Source organism: Peromyscus eremicus, chromosome 10 (genome assembly GCF_949786415.1).
Source record: "Peromyscus eremicus chromosome 10, PerEre_H2_v1, whole genome shotgun sequence".
Classification (NCBI taxonomy): domain Eukaryota; kingdom Metazoa; phylum Chordata; class Mammalia; order Rodentia; family Cricetidae; genus Peromyscus; species Peromyscus eremicus.
The window spans coordinates 83277105-83297508 of record NC_081426.1 but is presented as its reverse complement, the minus strand read 5'-3'; the positions used below and the strand labels follow the sequence as shown (position 1 = coordinate 83297508).

Below are 20404 nucleotides of genomic sequence, written 5' to 3'. Positions count from 1 at the left end.
TAGGTAAGTCAGAAATGTAACAGCAACAACAATAAGAATTCAAATCCATTAAGCGAGATTTCAGGAGCATCTATGATTTAGTTCTCATCACTCCATGTTTAGCTAACGTGGTCCATCATTTTTAAATGAAACAGTACTGGGCTGAGGTCTCTGCTTGTATGTCCGTCTCACTGTAGGTATTAGGTCTGACTTTGAAGTCTCTGAGTATGCAAAAGAAATAGCTTGCATATTATAAGAAGTGAGAATTAATGGAAAATATTACATCAAATGCTTGCTTGGCTTGCTGCACAGAGCATTTAAAAAAAAAAAAACCTCTCACATTTTTGGTTGTAAGGCTAGCCTTTAACGGCTGAGCCATCTCTCCAGCCCAGGCGGTGGTGGCGCACGCCTTTAATCCCAGCACTCGGGAGGCAGAGGCATCTCTGTGAGTTCGAGGCCAGCCTGGGCTACAGAGTGAGTTCCAGGAAAAGTACAAAGCTACACAGAGAAACCCTGTCTCGAAAAAAAACAAAAAACAAAAAACAAAAAAAACCAACCAACCAACAAACAAAAAACTCTCGAAAGTGATAAATGTCCTGCCTATAGTGGCTTAATCTGGTACCGTTGTTTCTCACAGCTTTCTGAGCTTTTCACTACAAAGAGTCCAACATAAACCTAAATTAATTTGGAATTTAATTACTTGACCTGGTAGCTAATCTGACAGAGTAAAAGAGAATTCATTTACCAGGTTAGCCCCTAGCTTTTTATTTCTAAAGCTAAGCATAAGAGCTTTCTTGTATGTGTGTTGGGGGGTGGGGATGAGGGTAGAGCCAGTGGGAGCTGGTGCCTGGAATCCCAGTCTTGAGAGGTGGAGGCAGGAAGATCAGGAGTTCAGGGCCATTCTCTACTACATAGCAAGTCAGAGGGCAGCCTGGGCTACATGAGATCCAGTTACAAAGTGAGGCGAAGTACTCAGCTTCCAAATTAATGTAGGTGTATGTTGGACTCTTCGTAGTGAAAAGCTCAGAAAGCTTTGAGGAACAACGGTACAAAATGACTAGAGGAGGACAGAGTCTTTAGACACTGAAGCTTAATTCACAGGGAGGACTAAGGCTCGCCACTGGGGAGAGCGCCCCAGGTGAGCGGACAGTTCTTCATTAAGATCAATCCATCAGCCCAGGGCCAGCAGGACGGCTCAGCAGGCTCAGACACTTGCCACCCACGGCCGACCTGAGGCTCAGCTCTGGAACCCACACAGTGAAGAGAGAAAACTTCCTCAAGTTGTCCTCTGACCGCCACGTGTGTGCTACAACATGGGGGTGCCCCCATCACACACACACACACACACACACACACACACACACACACACACAGAGAAATGGTAGTGTGAAAATCTGTCCAAAGTCTCTGACACAGTTTTCATTTTGTATTGTATGTGTGTGTGTATATGTGTGTGTTATATGTATTATGTATACATTATCTTCTATATGGTGTTTTATATAATATTTTCTGGTCATATACATAATACATGATAACTGTAGAAATGAAAAATATGGAAAATTGAGGATTAAATTAATTAAAAAGCTCACATCTCAAATATTAATTTGTAACATTTTTTGGTATATTTACTTTGACTCTTTTTGCATATATATACATATATATTTTTTAATTATAGATACTTTGTGTTATTTTATATCTTTTTGTTTTTGTTTTTGTTTTTTTTCAAAACATGGTTTCTCTGTGTAGCTCTGGCTGTCCTGAGGCTAGCTTTGTAGACCAGGCTGGCCCCATCACCCGGCTATATATCTTAAAAAAAAAAAAATATATGGTACTGGGGATCAAATCCAAGTTTTTGGTTTGAGTTTTTATAATTTTGAGGCAGGGTGTTTCTGTGTATCCCAGGCTACCCTCAAACTTGCCATCCTTTCCAAGTGCTAGGATTATAAGTTGTACCACCACACTTTTTTGTTTTATACTGATTGTACAAAATAATGAGCTTTGGCTGACAAGATGGCTCAGTTGGTCAAGATTCTTGCCACCTGAGTTCAGTCCTGGGGAAGCCACTTAGTGGAAGCTGTCCTCTGACCTCCACACATGTGCTGTGACACACATGCATATACACATATGTACACACACTAAATAATGTGATAAAAAATAGGTTTCAAGTGTGATCTTTTCATGCATGTATGTGATGTACTTTGATCATATTTCTCTCCCATGACCCTTTCTTATCTGCCTTCTACATGTGTGTACGTGTGTCTGTCTGTCTGGAGGTCTGCATACATGCTAGTCCAGTGCTCTACTTACTGAGCTTGACCATCAGCTCTTACAGTTTACATCGTATTATAAGTGCTTTCTTGGATCTTTAAATGCTTTTTAAAGCCTCATTTCTATGTTTAGTGTTTAATACTGTTAATGTTGTTTAATAGTACCCAACCCACACGGGTAGTGTATGTAGGAATGTCACACTGTGCTCCGGGGAGCTGCATGATGCCTTGGGTCTTTGGCCACTGGTCAGCCAGTAGGATCTGGCCAGAGCTTACCTGAGCTTGGTCAGCTGCTGGGCAGACCACTGAGTCAGGGCTTGTCTACAACTGGGTCCTTTCTGATTCTGTGGAGCCTCTTTTAAAGAAATGTAGGATTGGTGGGGGCCTGTGGTTGAAAGTTCAAGGCCAGCTAATCTAATCAGACCCTGTCTGGGGTTTGTTTTGTTGTTTTTTTGTTTTGTTTTTTTAAAGATTTATTTATTTATTATGTATACCGTGTTCTGCCTGCATATGTCCCTGCAGGCCAGAAGAGGGCACAAGATCTCATTACAAGTGGTTGTGAGCCACCAATGTGGTTGTTGGGAATTGAACTCAGGACTTCTGGAAGAGCAGTCGGTGCTCTTAACCACTGAGCCATCTCTCCAGCCCTGTTGTTTTTGTTTTAAGGCAGGATCTGCTATGCAACCTTATCTGGCCTGAAACTCACTATATAGACCAGGCTGGCTTCGAACTTATAATAGGCATCTGCTTGTCTCTGCTGGGGTTAAAGGTGTGCACTGTGTAAGGATTCTGTTCTTCATTACATCATCAGCCTGCGGCCTCGTCCCAGCCTAAAAAGCGGGTGTGTCCTCTGTGCGCTCTCTTCTTCCCGCTCTCTCTCTTCCCACCCCTCTCCGCAAGGTCCTTCTCTCCCTCTCTCTCTCTCTCTCTCTCTCTCTCTCTCTCTCTCTCTCTCTCTCTCCCCCCCCCCTCTCTCAGTAAAGCTCTAGAAAGGTAACTGTGGCGCACTGATTCTTCCGCGACCCATACATCCATCACTCTCCTCAAGCACCGCTGCATAACCAACACACTGTCGTGCTCAGCTCAGACTCTGTCTTAAAACATCCAGAGGGCTGAGACAGCTCAGTGATACGGCAGTCGTCTGGCATGCAGGAAGCCTCATCCTGAAAAACCGACCTCTGCTGGCACTGCTGTCCTTTCTAAACACGCCGCCGCCACCGAGACAGGGAGCTACAGCTTTACACTTACGTTTCTATGCTGTCCTAGTTTCCAAGTTATAACCGGTCAAAGGTAGAGTCATGTTTAAGGTTAGTGACACATACTCTTGGATCAACCGTTAGAAAATTTGTTCCAAGGGCAGGGGGTATATCTCAGCAATAGTGTGCTTACCTAGCTTGCAGGGGGCCCAGGGTTTGATTCCAGGCACCATGGAAAAAAAAGGAAATAGAAAAGTGTTCCAATAATTTCTTCAGTAACTTGAAACTTTCCTACCCTAGCACTTGAAGACAAGAACAAGTTTAAAAAGGAGAAACTTGGCAGCTGGAGAGATGGCTAGCTGGATAAAGTGCTTGCCGTACACCACAAGCCTGAGCACCACAGTTTGGGTCCCCAGAACCGACATCCTAGCCGGGTGGGTATCGTGGCCAGCCCATAACCCTTGTATGTGGGAGGTGGGAATGGGAGCTCCCAAACATGCTGGCTAGCCAGATTAGCAGAATCGGAGGGCTTCCTGTTCACAGACCCTGCCTCAGTACACAGAGTGATCTAGGGAGACACCTGGTATCAACCTCTGGCCTCCACAGGCACGTGCGTGCACGCGCGCGCGCACACACACACACACACACACACACACACGCACACACACGCACACATGCACACACACACACGCACACACACACACACACGCACACACACGCACACATGCACACACACACACGCACACACGCACACACGCACACACACACACACGCACACGCACACACACACACGCACACGCACACACGCACACTCACACAGAAAAACATTTATTTATTTCTATGTGTATATGTGTGTGCGTGAGTGGGTATATGTGTTCCACTTGTTCACAGGTACCTGTGGAGGCCGGAAGGCATCAGATCTGCTGAACTGGAATTACAGACAGTAACTGTGAGCCACCTACTGTGGATGCTAGGAACTGAACCTGGATCCTCTAAAAGAGCAGCAAGCCATCTCTCCAGCCCATAGTTTTTTCTTTTCTTTCTTTTCTTTTCCTTCTTCCTTCCTTTTCTCCTTCCTTCCCTTCCTTCCTTCCTTTCTAATTAAAAACCTTGGAGTAAGTTATATTTTGGAATGAACTCATCAAATGAACATGAGTACACATGTTACTCAGACACACATTCAAAGAATCATTTTAACTTAGGAAAAATAAATGCTATTTGTTTTGTCAACAACTCCGGGTCACAAAAGTTTGCAGAATAATCAGCCCCACTGTCCTCTGCTTTCTGGGATGACTACAGGCATGGGTGCTGTATAGTTTTTACAAAGAATTCACTCTGATAGATCAATCTAGGAAGCTAAGATGGGCTCCAGCTTCTCCCCACTTCTCCCCACCCGCTCAGAGCTTGCAAACGTGACGTCCCCGAGTTTACAAGAGTGTCTTACCAGAGTCTTCAAGCTTCTGACTTTCCAGATCTACGTCACAAACAAGCAAAATGCATCAGTTTTACCAAGGGAGCAGAAGAACTGTAAAGGACCTGGAGGCGCATCGCTGAGTACAAGTGCCACCTAGAGTCTCCGTGCATGTGGGCAACGGGCGGGACCCTTCTCTGGCGCCTCCACACAACTAGTCTCCTGGGAGTGTCAGGGAGACAGGAAAACGGAATGTCTGACTTCAATAGCTGGCCGAGGTCCTGGGCAAGGGTCAGAATTTTGTGAATGCAAAAGGCCAGTAGGGGGCGCTGTAGGCACGTCTCCAGGGTGTGGGCTAGCCAGCGGCTTTGCCTCTGTGGGGACAGGTTGTAACACCTCAGAGCACACTTTCAAGATGGCCCGAATTTGTGTTTTCCTATATGGTAATCCTAAATTAGCTCAAGATGCTCGATGGACACATCAAACATCTGGCTTCTTGGGGGTGGCACATATGCTGAGAATTTTAATTTCCACTTGAAGGTGGGTGTCACCTGCCTATGCTAATTCCAACAGAGGAATATAGGGCTACCCATGCCCCACAGACTGGCCTTGAGTGAGCTCCTGGGGTACCCCTGTCCTTACCCCCCAGAACACTGGCTGCTCGGAGGGCCACAGAGCGACCAACTGCAGGGAAGGAGGATATTTCCCAGAATACACTGGTTCCCTTCCTCTTGGATCTGCCAAGTACCACCTTCACTCAGGTAGGAAGTGCATTTGCCCCACAGGAAAGAGCTATTAAACATGCTTGCTGGACTGTTTGTAAAAGTGTATACTCACCGGGGTTGTAGACATACACAGGCTCCATATATTCTGAAATACAAACATTTCCATCCATGTTACTGTGCCCAGATGCCATGCCAAGGCCAGTCTATTTTTAAATACTTACTAATCATGAGGATTTGAGCTGACCTACTTTCAAAAAATATACAAAGCATGGTTACAAAAAACCATAAAATTTCAATTCAAAAATATGGAGATACGTTTTTTTTTTTTTAACCCGAAAAACAATGCATAGAAAAGCTTGTCAGGAAGACAGCTAGAAATGGACTCTTGTTTCCAAACATTTCAATGAGGAAGTCTTCCAGACGATTCCCTGACAGCATGCGCCGGCTGAAGCATTTTTGGCACTTTGACAGCATGCGACCCACACGGCGATGCTGATCCTCCACACACGTAGAGTTCCCCGGGTGTACCTTCCCAACCCTCCCACCCTCTCTAGCAGACAGTACTTATTGTTACATCTCCCCACTTCCCCCAAGGAAGCGGAAGCGGGCCCATCACGGTCCCACCAGGCCTTTTTTCTCCTTTATGCCACATTCCCTCCATCCCTCCATTCCTCTCCCCAATCTTGTTTCCTGAGATACCAAAATGCAGGAACTGGAGTCTAGCTCTTTGCACGGGAGCCGGGTGGGAAATGTCCTGTGAGGTGGGACGGAGTGAGATGGCATGTCCCAGGCTGCCCAGGACAAGAAGATCAGGTTGGGGTGGAGACAGCTCCCCACAGGACACAGCAATGACAGTGTGACCGTAATCTGGCTATGCCATGCGTCTTGAACTGCCCTGTTCCGGACTGACGCACTTTGCGACATGCCCTGTGTAAGGTGGCTCCCTAGTTCCCCTCTACCCAGCACTGTAAATTCTCAAGAAAACTACGTGTAAACGACCCAGACACAGCTGCTGGAGTCACCTAGTTACTGTGGGAAAAGGAGACAGAAGGACACTTGTCCTGGAAGGTCCTATGCCATCATCCTTCCAGAGTTTCCCGTTACCTGGTCTGCGTGGTGCTCTTCAGATAACCTCAAAATGCGGGACAAGGGCTTGACGGTATTATTCTTTAATTAAAAGTGGGATCATGTTTAATGTTCAGAGAAATGATGTGTTAGTAAAAGGGTCACAGGCACTAGCCTAGGAGACGGAAAGTCTGTGTTCATGTCAAGGATACCCCAGCAGAAACGGGGAAGGCACACTGTGAGACGTAATGGCTGTCAGGCCTCTGTATGACTCACTCATCACTTGGCCTTCCTATCCCCTGAGCCTCCCCTTCTGGTGAAGTCTCTTTGTGTACCTCAGATGGCCCTCCCAAACAACGGTGCTCCCCATTTTCTCAGGGTGCCGACCTTTTTGTGTGACTTGGTTTTCTTTCTACTAACTCTTAATTCCTGAGTGTTGGTTTCGGAGTGGACAGCAAATGGACTCAGAGCCACTAACAAAGCAAACTTTAGCCTTGAGAGATGAAGGCAGCAGTAGTATGCCAGTACAGTGGTGTAGGGCGGGGGGGGGGGGGGGGGAGGGAGGGAGCGGCAATAGTGGCCTTTGACCCGTACTCGTGAGAAAAAAAAAAAAAAAAAAAAACTAATAAAATTCCCATGACAGAGATGATCATTTAAACATGTCTTACCTGGGTTTGCAATGCAATTTTCAGTTTTTAGACCTGAAACACAAAGATAAAATTTTAGACATAACCTACCCTCATAAGTTTCAAATGGTCTATGGCTACTGGCAATCTAGTCTGTAAAGTCCTAGTTTATCAGACCCATGCTTTAGTGGGATGCAAAATTCCAAGAACATAGTTTTTGTATTCACAGAACCGCCATGAACCAATGGTATGAACTTTGACAAAGTGCATACCTTCTGAGGTGTTCAATTTTACTCAGAAATTACATATAATGACCGTGGCAGGCCCTTACAAGGCTAACACTTTACTTTCTAGGCTATATCTATGGCTAGTTACAAAAGTTAGAGAGAAATGTACTTGTCTAACTCAATTCTCTGCAGATAACAAGCATTACTCAGTCTTCTACCGGACAATTCCTATCCTTTGGAGAAAAGGGATCACAATCATATTCTCAAGATCTTTTAACATATGAGCAAAGATTCTCCTCATATTCATATAAAAAGATAGTTGGTATCTTCCCAAACAACTTCTGTATGTGAAAAAAACAATCTACAATCCCGGGAGAACAGGAGCATGGCATTTGACGGTCAATGCTTCTTCTAATGGCTCTAGACACTTGTGCTGGTAATGCCACAGGAAGTTCTCACCAGTGTACCCATGCTCCCCCTCACCTTGTCATCAAGACAGCACAGGGCTCTGCCGGTCTGCCTAAGAGCTGTAGGTCGGTGAAAAAATAGGGAGATTTCAGTGTGGGACATGGAGGGCTGCCCAGGTGCCCATGGAGGTCTGAATGCCTTGGTCTCTCTGTATCTGATTCACTGACTTAATGTTGAAGTCTAGTTCCCCAAGGATAAGCCCTGAGAGACCTGCTCCACAATGACAGATGTACAGTCTCCTCTCAAATTCCATCTCATGGTTTAGAATTTGAACCAGACATCCAGGTAACTTGGTCTATTTCCACTTGTCCAGGAAATAACAGGTCTGTTAGAATCTGGCTGATGCCTATGACGGTGCTGTCAACTCCACTGAACCCGGAACAACCCGGGATGTGGGCCTCTGGGCTTGTCTGTAGTGGGTTATCTTAACTCTGTCAGTTGAGATGGGAAGACCCACCCACTGTGGGTGGTAGCATTCCCTGGCTAGCGTCTCAGACTGTATAAACGGGAAAAGGAACCAAAGGATGTCACGTGGCCAGCTGCTTCAAGCCCCTCTGGCCTCACTTCCCCTGTGGCGGGCTGCAGCCCGGAACTGTGAGCTGAAATACCCCTTCCCACTTACTCTGCTTCTGTCAGAGTATTTTATCACCACGGGTAAGAATCTCAGCAACACTGTAATGCAAAGCTCACTCACTTGTCTAAAACAAACTAAGATAAAGCTGAAAACAGTTCCGGAGACTACCGCACCATCCGGACTTAAGCAGGAGGTGGTGGGCCATGCCTCCCCTAGGGGTTAGCTAAGAATTAGGAAAATGGAGATGGTACGATTCTAGACTTTCTAGTCACTGCAGGGGAAGCCGGGTAGGGAAACAGGAAAAGGCTGAAGATATGGATATGGAAAGGGAGCGAGATTCTCATTGTCGCCTACATGGATTCACCTTACATCTTCTGTTTACTGAGTCAAAGGCTTCAACACCGCTGACTAGATCATATGCTACACAGAAACTACACTAACCTACCATGAACAAGACTATTAAGACAGCTGGTTGGCCAGACACATGGCTCACAGGGTAAAGATACTTGACACAGAGGTCTGAGGTCAATCTCCGGAACCCATGTAAAGACAGAAGAAGAAAGGCCACTCTGGAGGTAGTCTTCTGGCCTTCTTGGCACAGCTGTGACATGCATGTCCCCCCAGTCATGCACAGACATACAGTAATAATTTTAAAAGATGCCTAGTTGCTGTAGGATGTCTTTCTGTATGTTGTGAATATGTGTTGATCTCGTTGGTTGATAAATAAAGCTGATCTGGCCAATAGCCAGACAGAATACAGCTAGGTGGGAAAGCCAAACTGAAGAGAGGGGAAAAGGTCAAGGCAGATGCCAGTCAGCTGTCCAAGGAGCAACATGCCAGCAGACCGGTAACACCACGACCACGTGGCAATACATAGATTAATAGAAATGGGTTAATTTAAGTTGTAAGAGCTAGCTAGTAATAAGCCTGAGCCATTGGCCAAACATTTATAGTTAATATAAGCCTCTGAGTGGTTATTCAGGAATAGGCAGGCAAGAGAGATTTGTCGGTTTGTACCTAGTGATCATGCTCATGATAAAGACGCATCTTTGTATGACCTCTGCATTATCTTTTCAAGTGATTACTCAAATGTTAGGCATATCTAATTTTCCTGATACCACTTAAAATAAATAAAACTACCAGGTACTCCTTCCAGCCTGGGGGTCCCTGTGAATAAAGTTAAGACGTGAAGAGGCACTACAAACTGAGGATCCCTGAGACAGCAGATGTGGCACCATCCTTACCTCCCACTTCGCCCAACAACTAGCTCAGTGGGAGCCCCGCTACAAAGCTTGGCATCTGAAAAGAATAACACGGTCCGATGATAAAACAGCCAGTCTTCAGAGTGAGTAAAAACAATTCTGCAGCCATGTGTTGCAATGGTATTAATTGTTCTTTGCTTTAGAGTGTGCCAGGCTGAGCTACAAATGGTGGTCCTGGAGGAGACTATACCATCACAGCGGCATACAGTGTCATCTGGCACCCGGATGCCCTCGCTGGATGATCAGCCTCCTGAGACACTCAGAACTGTGTTCCCGAAGAGAAATCCATATTTAGTGTTTCTCTGTGGACACATGCAGCAGACACACTTGTGCGCCCGGTGGGTATGCATGACCGCATCTGAAGAAGTCCCTTGGAGACTGACGGGGCACGTGAAGTGAGTGCCACTGTCTACTACAGCCGGTGGATCTAGAAGCAGATCTCAGGGAGGAGGTCATTTGTAAAGGACTGGGCGACCAAATGAAAATTCCTCCTACTGTCACCCACCCGGCTGCATCTGGGGACACACACATGCAGCCCCGGCATGAAGGAGGATGCCTTCTCCCTCCTTACATGATGAGACCCTATCTCAAAACAAAACACACACAACAAAAACCACTACAAGAAAACCCTAACTGTACCAGCCTTCCCAAGGAATCTCTCTCTTTGGAGCTGAAGGCTGTCCTCAGCTGTTTGTAACCTGAACTCATCCAAGCTAACTTCTGCCTTGGCTGAGTCCCCAGGCTCCTGGGAGTCAGGGGTTGGAGGGTAACTGGAGGAAGAGCATGCTGCTGTGGGCATACTTGCTTTGGGCCACTGGCGTGAGTACACTGGCCATTCAGATAATGCCTGCTTTTAATCCAGTGAATGAAAACGCATTTCACATGGCCTCAGACAGTCACAGTAACCAGGCCAGAAACACCTGTTCATACAAATGACATCTGACAGTTCTATGGCAAATACTCTTGAAGTTTGAATGTAATTAGCAACCATAAACTCATAGGGAATGGCACTATTAGGAGGTGTGGCCTTGTTGAAGTAGGTGTGGCCTTGTTTGAGGAAGTGTGTCACTGTGGAGGCGGGCTCTGAGGCCTCCTATGCTCAAGATACTGCCCATGTCTCAGTTCACTTCCTGTTGCGTGTGGATCAAAGATGTTAGAATTCTCAGCTCCTGCTCCAGCACCATGTCTGCCTGCAGATCCCATCGTGATGATAATGGGCTAAACCTCTGAACTGTAAGCCACCAATTAAATGTTTTCCTTTATAAGAGTTGCCATGGTCATGGTGACTCCTCACAGCAATAGAAACCCTGACTAAGACAGTTCTTTTCTCCCAGATAGATAGAACTCATTGTTATGGGTAAAGGACACAGTGGATCATCCCCAAAGGAGGTGACGATATAATGGGCTGGATTATGGCAGTCAGCTTTGACATAGCTCCTGAAGCTCCTCCCTGTTCACACTCTCGTGTGACTCCCTTGGAGTACGTGCTGAATAGTGGGTGCTCCCTTCAACCATGAGGTCACTGACTTACTGCTCTCTACAGACTGATTGCGGGGTTGTGAGCCTGAGAGGCCCATGTGGCTAGGAACCAAGGGAGGCCTGCAGCCAGCTGCTGATGAGAACCGTACCTTCGTTGAATAACTCTGGAAAGACCATGTCCTACCCATAGCCATGTGAATGAACCGAGAGACAGATCTCTTCCAGTCAAACCTGACTGAAGAGCTAAGAGAAGCTTACTCAAAGGACCCAGGCAAGCTGCACCTGGACAGCCGACCCACAGCAACTGCAAGGTAAACTGTGGTTCTTACCCTGTGGGTCGTGAGCCCTTTGGGGATCGCCTAAGATCACCAGAAAACACAGATATTTACATTATGATTCATAACAGTAGCAAAATTACAGTTATGAAGTAGCAACAAAAATAATTTTATGGTTGGACCCAGCCAGTCCTCAGCTATTCACTGAAACACCGAATTACCTACTGCTATGAAATTATATTTTATATACAAGATCGAAGTCTATATGCAGTTAACTATAAGTAATGGAAATTATCCAGAACATTCTGGGCAGCCTTTAATCAGCAGAAAGGCTAAGAGGGGAGCTGGGGCTTCCTGAAAGGAATTCTGCCTGTGAAGGGCATCTCAAGGTCATGTTCTGAACTCCTGCTACAGCGCTTCACAGCCCAAGCGGTGGACTCCAGACCTGCCTGGCCAGACCCCTAACAGGGCAACCGACTCCTTGCAGGAATCATTCAAATATGCATTTCCTTCCCTCTCTCAGCTCTGATGCTTCACCTTGATGGAGACAGCAGTGAATCGAAATCTGGTGGATGAGGTTCTGGTGCACAGGGTTCCTTTCTTCTAAATGGTTCTGGGTGTCAACTCACAATGGTGAGTTATGGGTCACTTCCCACCTGTCTTCACTACTTGAACGGCTGCCCAATCCCAGATCATTTCAAACAGAAACTTCCAGACTCCCAGGAAATGCTAACAGGAATCAGTTAGAAACAATGAAACATGTGCATTTAATAACCACTCTGGTCTGGGCAGAACTGTGTGTGTGTTTTCTCAGCACAGAGGGAACATGAACCTTAGGCATGCCAGGAGAACCCTCTGCCTATATCCCCAGCCTCGGGGTGGATGAGTAAGAAATAAGTCTGAAGAGTCCAACAAACTTCCTCTTTTAATAGCTTGGCAGGGATCTGGCTCAGCACGCCTCATTGAGTTCAAAAATGGGCTTATGGCAGCAGGTACCAGAGTCCATGAGCTTGTCTTGCCTAACAAGGCCCATTTCAACTAGGGAACACTTGTTACGTCCTGATCCCCCGACTCTGTAAGTATGCAGAGCATTATACAGACCCCCCCCCCCCCAACAGAAACATGGCTGAAACCCTGGCCATCTACGCCCCGAGTACTGGTTAAGGTGATTAGGTTCGGGGATGGCGCGTGCGTTTGCACTGCAGGGCCACAAGGAATCCTGTGGCTGGGGCTTTCTCTTAGAACTTCATAACTGACCCACACACAGCCCTCCAAATCCAGTTACAGTTATCCAATGACGTCATTTTGGATGCTAAGGAGTTTAATCTGACTACGCAGCTGACATCCCATCGTTATCAAAAATTCCAGAAAAAAATCTACGCTGGTTAACGGGCTGTAGGCTCTCTTCAGGAAGGAGGAGAAGTTTATTCCTTACTTGGATTGACAGCAAGACTAAGCAGGAATTGGTCTCTCTGTTTCCTAACAATTGGAACTGGGTTTTTGGTTTGTTTGTTTGTTTGTTTGGCTAGCGAGTTTTTGTAAGATCCACACTCTACTTTTATGTTAGAAATCACAGGTAAGGGCTGGAGAGATGGCTCAGAGGTTAAGAGCACCGACTGCTCTTTCAGAGGTCCTGAGTTCAATTCCCAGCAACCACATGGTGGCTCACAACCACTTGTAATGAGATCTGGTGCCCTCTTCTGGCCTGCAGGGACACATGCAGGCAGACACTGTATACATAATAAATAAATCTTTAAAAAAAAAAAAAGAAAAAGAAATCACAGGTAAGTTCTCAACAGTAACAAGGGACTGTGTTAGCACTCTGAGTTTAGTAAATTTAAATACCTTCTAGAAACATTGCCCTTTCCCATCCAGAACTACTACAGTTGTGTGTTTGTTTGCACACCGCCGCCCCCCACCCCCAGTGTTGGAGGATGTTGGTACCTAAGGGCCTCTGGCTTGTTAGCAAGTGTGCGACCACTCAGCCACACCTAAGCCGGCCTTAGGAAGTTTTTGACCGTGCATTCCCATTGGTTATCTCTAGGTGGCAGCAGAGAACTCCAGTTTGTGGTCAAACCCTGCGCTCAGCCTTGCTTTCAATCAACTCACGCAAAAGCAGTAGCTGACTTGGTCAGAGCTCTGCAAACATGGTCCTTGTGAGGGCCCACAAATGCCTCCTTTAGCTGGGGTGAACATGAACCTGTGAAATGGCCTACCCTCAGCCTCATGCTCCTCCTATACAGACAGGCTCCTAAAGCGCCATGAGAGGTTCCAGCCCCTGGCTCCCTCAGAATCAGTCCACTAGCTCACTTCTCCTTGTATATTTTGTTGTATCACAACTCAGCTCACAAACATGGAATCTGTGGGTTTCACTGCCCTCCACAGCCCATCAGCTAGGTACTAGTGCTAAATATGGTCGGTATCCAGACTTTTTATATAACCAGGGCCTCCTTAAATGGCATTTGCCTGAATGCATCAGGGGCACCAAAATAGGTATGATTTCTACAGTCCAGCTGAGACTGGGTTTCTCGCTGTGGTGTTCTTGAGAAGTTAGACACACTCGGTGGGGGGAGGAAGGGAGACGGTGGTTTATAGTTTGCTTATCTCCACGTTCCCTCTTTCTCCACAGTTTAACCGTCTATGGGCTCAGTCACCAGTGGTCAACTGATGTCTGCAAATATTCCCCAAGAGAGATGGCATTTGCAGAACTCCTAGTACACACTTGTAATTATTCTATTATTATCAAACTCTTACTGTACCTAATTTATAAATTAAACTTTCTCGTAAGTATGCATGTACAGGAAGATAGCCAGTACATGCAGGGTTTGATATTATCCATGGTTTCAGACAGCCACTGGGAGTCTTGGAACACATCACCCCCATGCATAAGGGCGAAATAACAACTCAACTGTGGCCAATTTTAAGCCACTGTGATGTAGGAGGAACAGGAAAAAGATGCAACTCTGGTCTAAGCTGGCTTGGCCTGTCCTGGTTGGGGTCATGGCCAATAGATAAGAGGTGATGGGGATGAATGGTTTTTTTTAACATAATCTGTTCATTTGTGTTGACATCACCTCAGGAAGAATGCTCGGAATCAGAGGTGACTCCAGTGCCGGTCAGGAGTGTGGCAGACAGGTGCCTAGGGTGATTAAGGAGTCATTCACTCTCAACATCAAGGAAGTGCAGGAGGTCAAATCGTAAGGCCCTGCGAACACTTCCTGAAAGAAAGCCTGTAACCTTGGCACGGCAAGGACTGCCTGGCTTCAGTCAGCAAGAATGTCAGCATCCCGACTGTCCGACCCACCCATTTACCTCTGTACACTGGGCACACTGAGTCAAGGTTGGAAGTTTCCCCTAGGTCTGAGGCCAACTGTGGCAGTCACTGCTGGACCCAGCAGTAGTGGGTTTGGGTTCAGTCAGCAATCATGCAGACCCAAAGGCCAGCTCCTCTCTAACTGTGTTTTGCAGGAGAATGCAAGACCGTGCACACAACAGGAGCAGTCAATGTCTTCTAAGGGAAGTCCTCTAAGTGGTCTTTAGCCCCACCCTCCTTAGTTAGGAGAACACAGCAGGAGACACAGTAACTCCTGAACAGACAGACCACTGTCGGGCAGATCAGTACCAGAGTCCCCTGCTGCCTCCAGCCCCCACACGGAGAGAACTTGGACATGTCGCACCACTTTGAGGAAGTTTGAAACCATGGCGTTCTGCCCCAGGAACTTAGGTCCCGTCCTAATCCTCCTGCGCGCATGTACTTCACCATCTAGGGCTTTGTTTACCACAGGCAGCGTCGGGTACAGCTGGCCGCTGCCCTTAGCCCATTACAAAGAAACGCTGCAGTCATTTTCATAGGAGGAGGGAGAACGGGTTTTTATTAACCCTGTATTCACATAGAGCAAGGCACAAAACCTTAGCATTTCAGAACGCTGCAAATAAAGACTTGCAAAATGAAGCCATCAGCTCGCAGGCTGGGATACATGTAGCTGACTGCTAAAGGACTTGCCTAGCATGTTCTGGTCTCTAGGATTCACCCCCAGCAGCAGAAAACCAAAATGAAACAAAAACAATAACAGCAAAAACCCAAACGTCACAAAACCCACACCAGGATTCATCTAAAGTTTGAATCTTCAGAGTGGCTTCTACACAGCCATGGCGAGCGCCCCACAGCCTCAGCCGGAAGGGATGGCAAAGCCTTCCCGGAGGACCCGGTGTGAGCGGTAACAGTGTGTGCAGAAAAGGGTCCCCACAGCTTCCTCCCCTCCGATGTTTACTTCCCACAGAGACCACTCCAGCTGAGCTGAGCTATGCCTGCCCCCTTGATCCAGCTGTACACCACAAACTCCGGCTCCTTGTTTATCAGCATTTAATAACCCTGCCTCCTGGTTCAGCTGCATGCAGTACCCCCACCCCTCTGTTCAATCTATATACTAAACATGCAGAGTTTCTGGGGTGCTGAGGTTTCTCCATTGAGAGCCAGGCCACTCCACTCTAGCTATTTACCTGGGTCTGTCTGTCTGTCTGTCTGCCTGCCTGTCTACCTGTCTTGTCTCATTCCCTCACCACCTCCCAGTCAGGTTCAAGTTCCAAGGGCCATGCAAGGAGGGACGCGCAGGCTAGAAAAACTGTAACTTGAGCTTAAAGGCAGATCTTTCACACATGCGGTCCTAGAAAATTTGCCCCAAGATACCATTTCTCAGAAAACTGTGGTCAGCACTTGGCCTCACCCCAAACAAAGGAGTAACTCGGGGAAGATGTGCAAATCCAGAACAGGGCTGTGGGGAAAATCTCAGCCTCAGGCTGGTGGTGTGGAGACACTGCGGGACCTTCAGTGAGCCTAGGAGCACAGCCCAGAGCAGAATCCGGGAGGGTATATCCAGGGGTGGGAAGACGAATGTACAGAGAGATTGCTATTTCTGTCAAAGGATCTGGGGTGAATTATTAATACGACATTTAAAAATGAAGTCATAAAATCACCCCAGCAAAGGAAGTACTACATGGGGTAAAAAACCAAAACCAAAAACAGAAACACCGATCAACTGGACCACGAGCACACGTGAGGGAAGGTGAGTCACCAGACTATGAGAGAAGGAGACAGTAGTCATCGGACACTGTGGTTACTGGCCTAACAACTCTGTCTTCTTCTTCTTCTTTTTTTTTTTTTTTTTTTTTTTTTGAGACATGATCTCTTTAAGTATCCCAGGCTAGACCCAAACTCAAGATCCTTGTCCTTTTCCTGCATGCTGGGATCACAAATGTGCAGCAGCATCCCAGGTCACTTTGATTCCCTTTCTTCCTGCACGACAGAGCCTGCAAAACTGTTTTCCTCCTTTCTAGGCCTTTCCTGCAGCTATACGTGACCAAGAAACAAGTTCTACTAAGTGGTTAGGCTAGCTTTCACTTTCCTGAGAAACAGGTAGATCCGGCGGGTCAGTCCCCCTTCTGTTTCTGTCTGGGATGTAAACTGACGCCTGGATGCAGACCACAAGGCAAATCTGAATTCCCAAACCAGTGGGACAGAAAGTTAGCCTGAGCTACTAATGCCATGGAGGAGCCGTGGTACCCAACAGCCTAGTTGTAGCAATGAGAGGTTTTCTGCTAAAGCTGACAGAAAGATGAATCTTTAGACTCCTTGGTATCTGACCCAGGGTCCATGTGCATGCAAGGCCGGCACTCTGTCACTGACCTACTGTTGTCTGAGACAGGGTCTCACTAAGTAGCCCAGGCTAGCCTTGAATTCACTCTGTACTCCAGGTAGGCCTTGAACTCGGACCCTTCTGCCTTAGCCTCCTTCCTGAGTGGCTGGGGTTACAAGCCTGCATCACTGGCCCAGCAACAACAAAGAAATCCTAAATGATAGACGGTGCAAGAAAACTGACTACCGGAAATACTTAGACCACATCTAAAAAAATTTAAATCCTGAAACAATAAAAGCATGCTACTCACTTACAAACATGGTGGTGTATACCCGGGGGAAAAAAAAAAAAAAAAAAAAAAAAAAACAGCTAAAATGATTTAGAATGGATGCCAGTGAGGCTTGGAAATGGGATGGGACTCTTTTTACTGAATGACTTGTAATGAGATTTCTCAACACCAGTACTCCTGACATTTTAGACCAGATAATTCTTTGTTTTGACAGGGTCCCAAGAACTGTTTAGCCGATCCTGGCCAATAGCAACCCCACCTCTTCCTGAGTTGTGACAACCAAAAGGATTTCTGACCATTGCCAAACCCTGCAGGGCAAATGGCTTCTATTTCACAGTACTAGTTTTGTTCTTAGCTTTAGTAACTAGGTACTGTGTTTGACAACACCTGAGTTGTGGATAAAGAAACGGTGTGAGACTGAAAACTGCTGGTGTTATCTCTCTTTGCAAACACACATCACTCTCCTGGGCCTGAACCCTACTCCTCTCCTCCCAGACACCCCTCAGGGCCTGCACCCCACTCCTCTCCTCCCAGACACCCCTCAGGGCCTGCACCCCACTCCTCTCCTCCCAGACACCCCTCAGGGCCTGCACCCCACTCCTCTCCTCCCAGACACCCCTCGGGGCCTGCACCCCACTCCTCTCCTCCCAGACACCCCTCAGGGCCTGCACCCCACTCCTCTCCTCCCAGACACCCCTCAGGGCCTGCACCCCACTCCTCTCCTCCCAGACACCCCTCAGGACCTGCACCCCACTCCTCTCCTCTCAGACAAACCCAGATCGTGACTGAGACACTCACCCCCGAGGAATGCACACTTGTAGTAGCTGCAGGTCTTGTTTATGCTCTCAAGAATAAGGTCATTGCCGGTTCCTGCCCGGGACACTTGAAAAACCTCACTCAGAGGTATTAAAACAACTCTCTCACTTGCTTTGTCCAAAAACCTTTCCACGGCAACCCCAAAGCAGGTGTGGATGGTTAGCACTGGCTGGCCGTCAGCTGTGGGGGGTTTGGCTGGATATGCCAGTGTGAAGTTGCCCAGCCTGGCTTGGTTTGGCCCTCCGAATGTGAAGGAAATATCTTGACTTGTGAGGTACACCACGTCCTTATAACTCTCCTCACAAGGTCTTCTCAGCAGCTGCAGGGCTCTCACCAGGTAAAAATGAAAAGCTTTGAATGGGAAGTTATAGATGTATTCTTTTCGGGACTGGCCGGCCATCTTCACAGCTCTGTTGAACTCTCGGTAAAAGGGCGTCTGCTCTCGAGCCTCGGTTACAAACGCCATCAGGGTTATTCCATAGGGATCCTTGAAGTTCATTGGGAGAGAGATCTTAGCCTTCCGAGCTTCCCACAAGATCTCTGCGTTGTCCCACACAGTCTCCAGGAGGTCAGAGTTCGCCTTTTCATCCCTGAACAGCTGTGGAATGTACTTCCCCTCCATCCTGCTGCTGCACTTCAGGTATTCATCGTCAAACGAATTCTCCGCCATGTCTAACACTTCCGCCTTCACCTTCAAAGCAAAAGGAAAGGAGTGCTCTTGCCATCAACTTTTTATTTGATCTCATTTTCTCTTACAGCACGATGCCCACTCTCCCCCCCCCCCAACCCTTTAACTGCGAGTTACACCCCACGGCTATGGGCAGCTTTTCTCGGCGCTGACGTGTCCCTATGAAAGAGTAAACGTCAGAGGCAAGATATGGGTAGGAATTCTGCCTGCAACTCGTTTGCCTGAGCTCTGTGGTGCACAAGAGACTAAAGACCCCAGTGGCAGTCCAGGCTGAACAGTCTTTACCTTCACTCCTGAGAACTCTCAGGACTGGTTTGGATCATTGGAAGCATCATGTATAAAATACTGCGCGTGGTGGGAAATACAAGGTGACAAATATTACCTTGCCCTCTGGACACACTCCCTCATTCCTATGACATGGGGAGGACTGGGTTGGCACCTCCAGCCAAGTAAAAGCAGGTGCTCAAGGCCCAGAAATCAGAATAACCCTCTCCAAAACAAAACAAAACAAAATAACACAAAAAACCAGAAAAACCCCCAAAACCAAGGAAATCAGAAGACAGTGTAACTAGAGTTACAGGTGAGCTATGTGGGTACTGGCAACTGGTCCCAGAGTCTCTGTAATGTACAGCAGGTGCTCCCAGCCACCAAGTCGTCTCTCCAGCCCCAAGCCTCCCTTCCACCTTTTTCTTTAAAGACAAGGAAACTAAGATATTGAGACATGGTATTGGTATTTACCCCAGACAATCTGGTTCCAGAGTTCTACCTTCTTAAGCAAAGTGTTCTGTTGCTTCTAAAACATTAGCATGTTCCAGTGATGAGGCCCACTGACATTTATTAGGTAACACCTTTAAAAGAGTTTAATTTTGCTAAACAAAAGAAAACATTTTACCACTGAGATAAGTAAGTGGGCCAGCACCAGAAACTGTGGCCTAACCCTAGTACTTAGAGCTGGGAGTCACCGAGGCCCCAGCACTTCGGGGTCTGTCGGTCAGTTTCTTGACATGGGGATTTGAGCTTCAGAGAACAAGTCCCTTTGGATTCATGGTTAAGGGATGCACTTTGCTCTGTGGCACAGAATGTACCAGAATTCAGCCTGAGCAGCAAAGCATGATTTATCTTGAAGACTGCAACAGAAGCCATCAGACCCGAAACCAACTCCCACATTCCACACACCGTATCAGAGTTGATCCAATGGGCTCCTGTCTTTTCCCTCAGCCTCAGAGCAGTCTTCACATGTCTAATTTTAGACAGCAAGGCTTCCTGGCCAGACACCACAGCTGATTGTGTGTTCCGTACAGTGCGTGCCTTGCGGTGGCAAAGCCCCCAAATGCCCTCGCCATTCAGGACAGAGGAACGGACACTAAGGAGCAGGGACGGAAGACTGGGTGGATTAGCTGATAATGCTTTCTTCCTCTGACATT

The 20404-nt window shown here is 47.1% G+C and overlaps 1 protein-coding gene across 1 annotated transcript in view; it reads right to left on the bottom strand.

Annotated features, from left to right (window-relative positions):
* The window catches only part of Art3 (ADP-ribosyltransferase 3 (inactive)), a 60974-nt gene that overhangs the window by 5157 nt on the left and 35413 nt on the right, over positions 1-20404 (bottom strand). Inside the window, exons 4-8 of the mRNA XM_059274778.1 lie at positions 18275-18983; positions 7312-7344; positions 5691-5723; positions 4888-4916; positions 3636-3672 (exon numbers count right to left, since the gene is read on the bottom strand). Of these exons, the coding sequence (XP_059130761.1) occupies positions 3636-3672; positions 4888-4916; positions 5691-5723; positions 7312-7344; positions 18275-18983 (841 nt within the window). The remainder of the gene's footprint in view (positions 1-3635; positions 3673-4887; positions 4917-5690; positions 5724-7311; positions 7345-18274; positions 18984-20404) is intronic.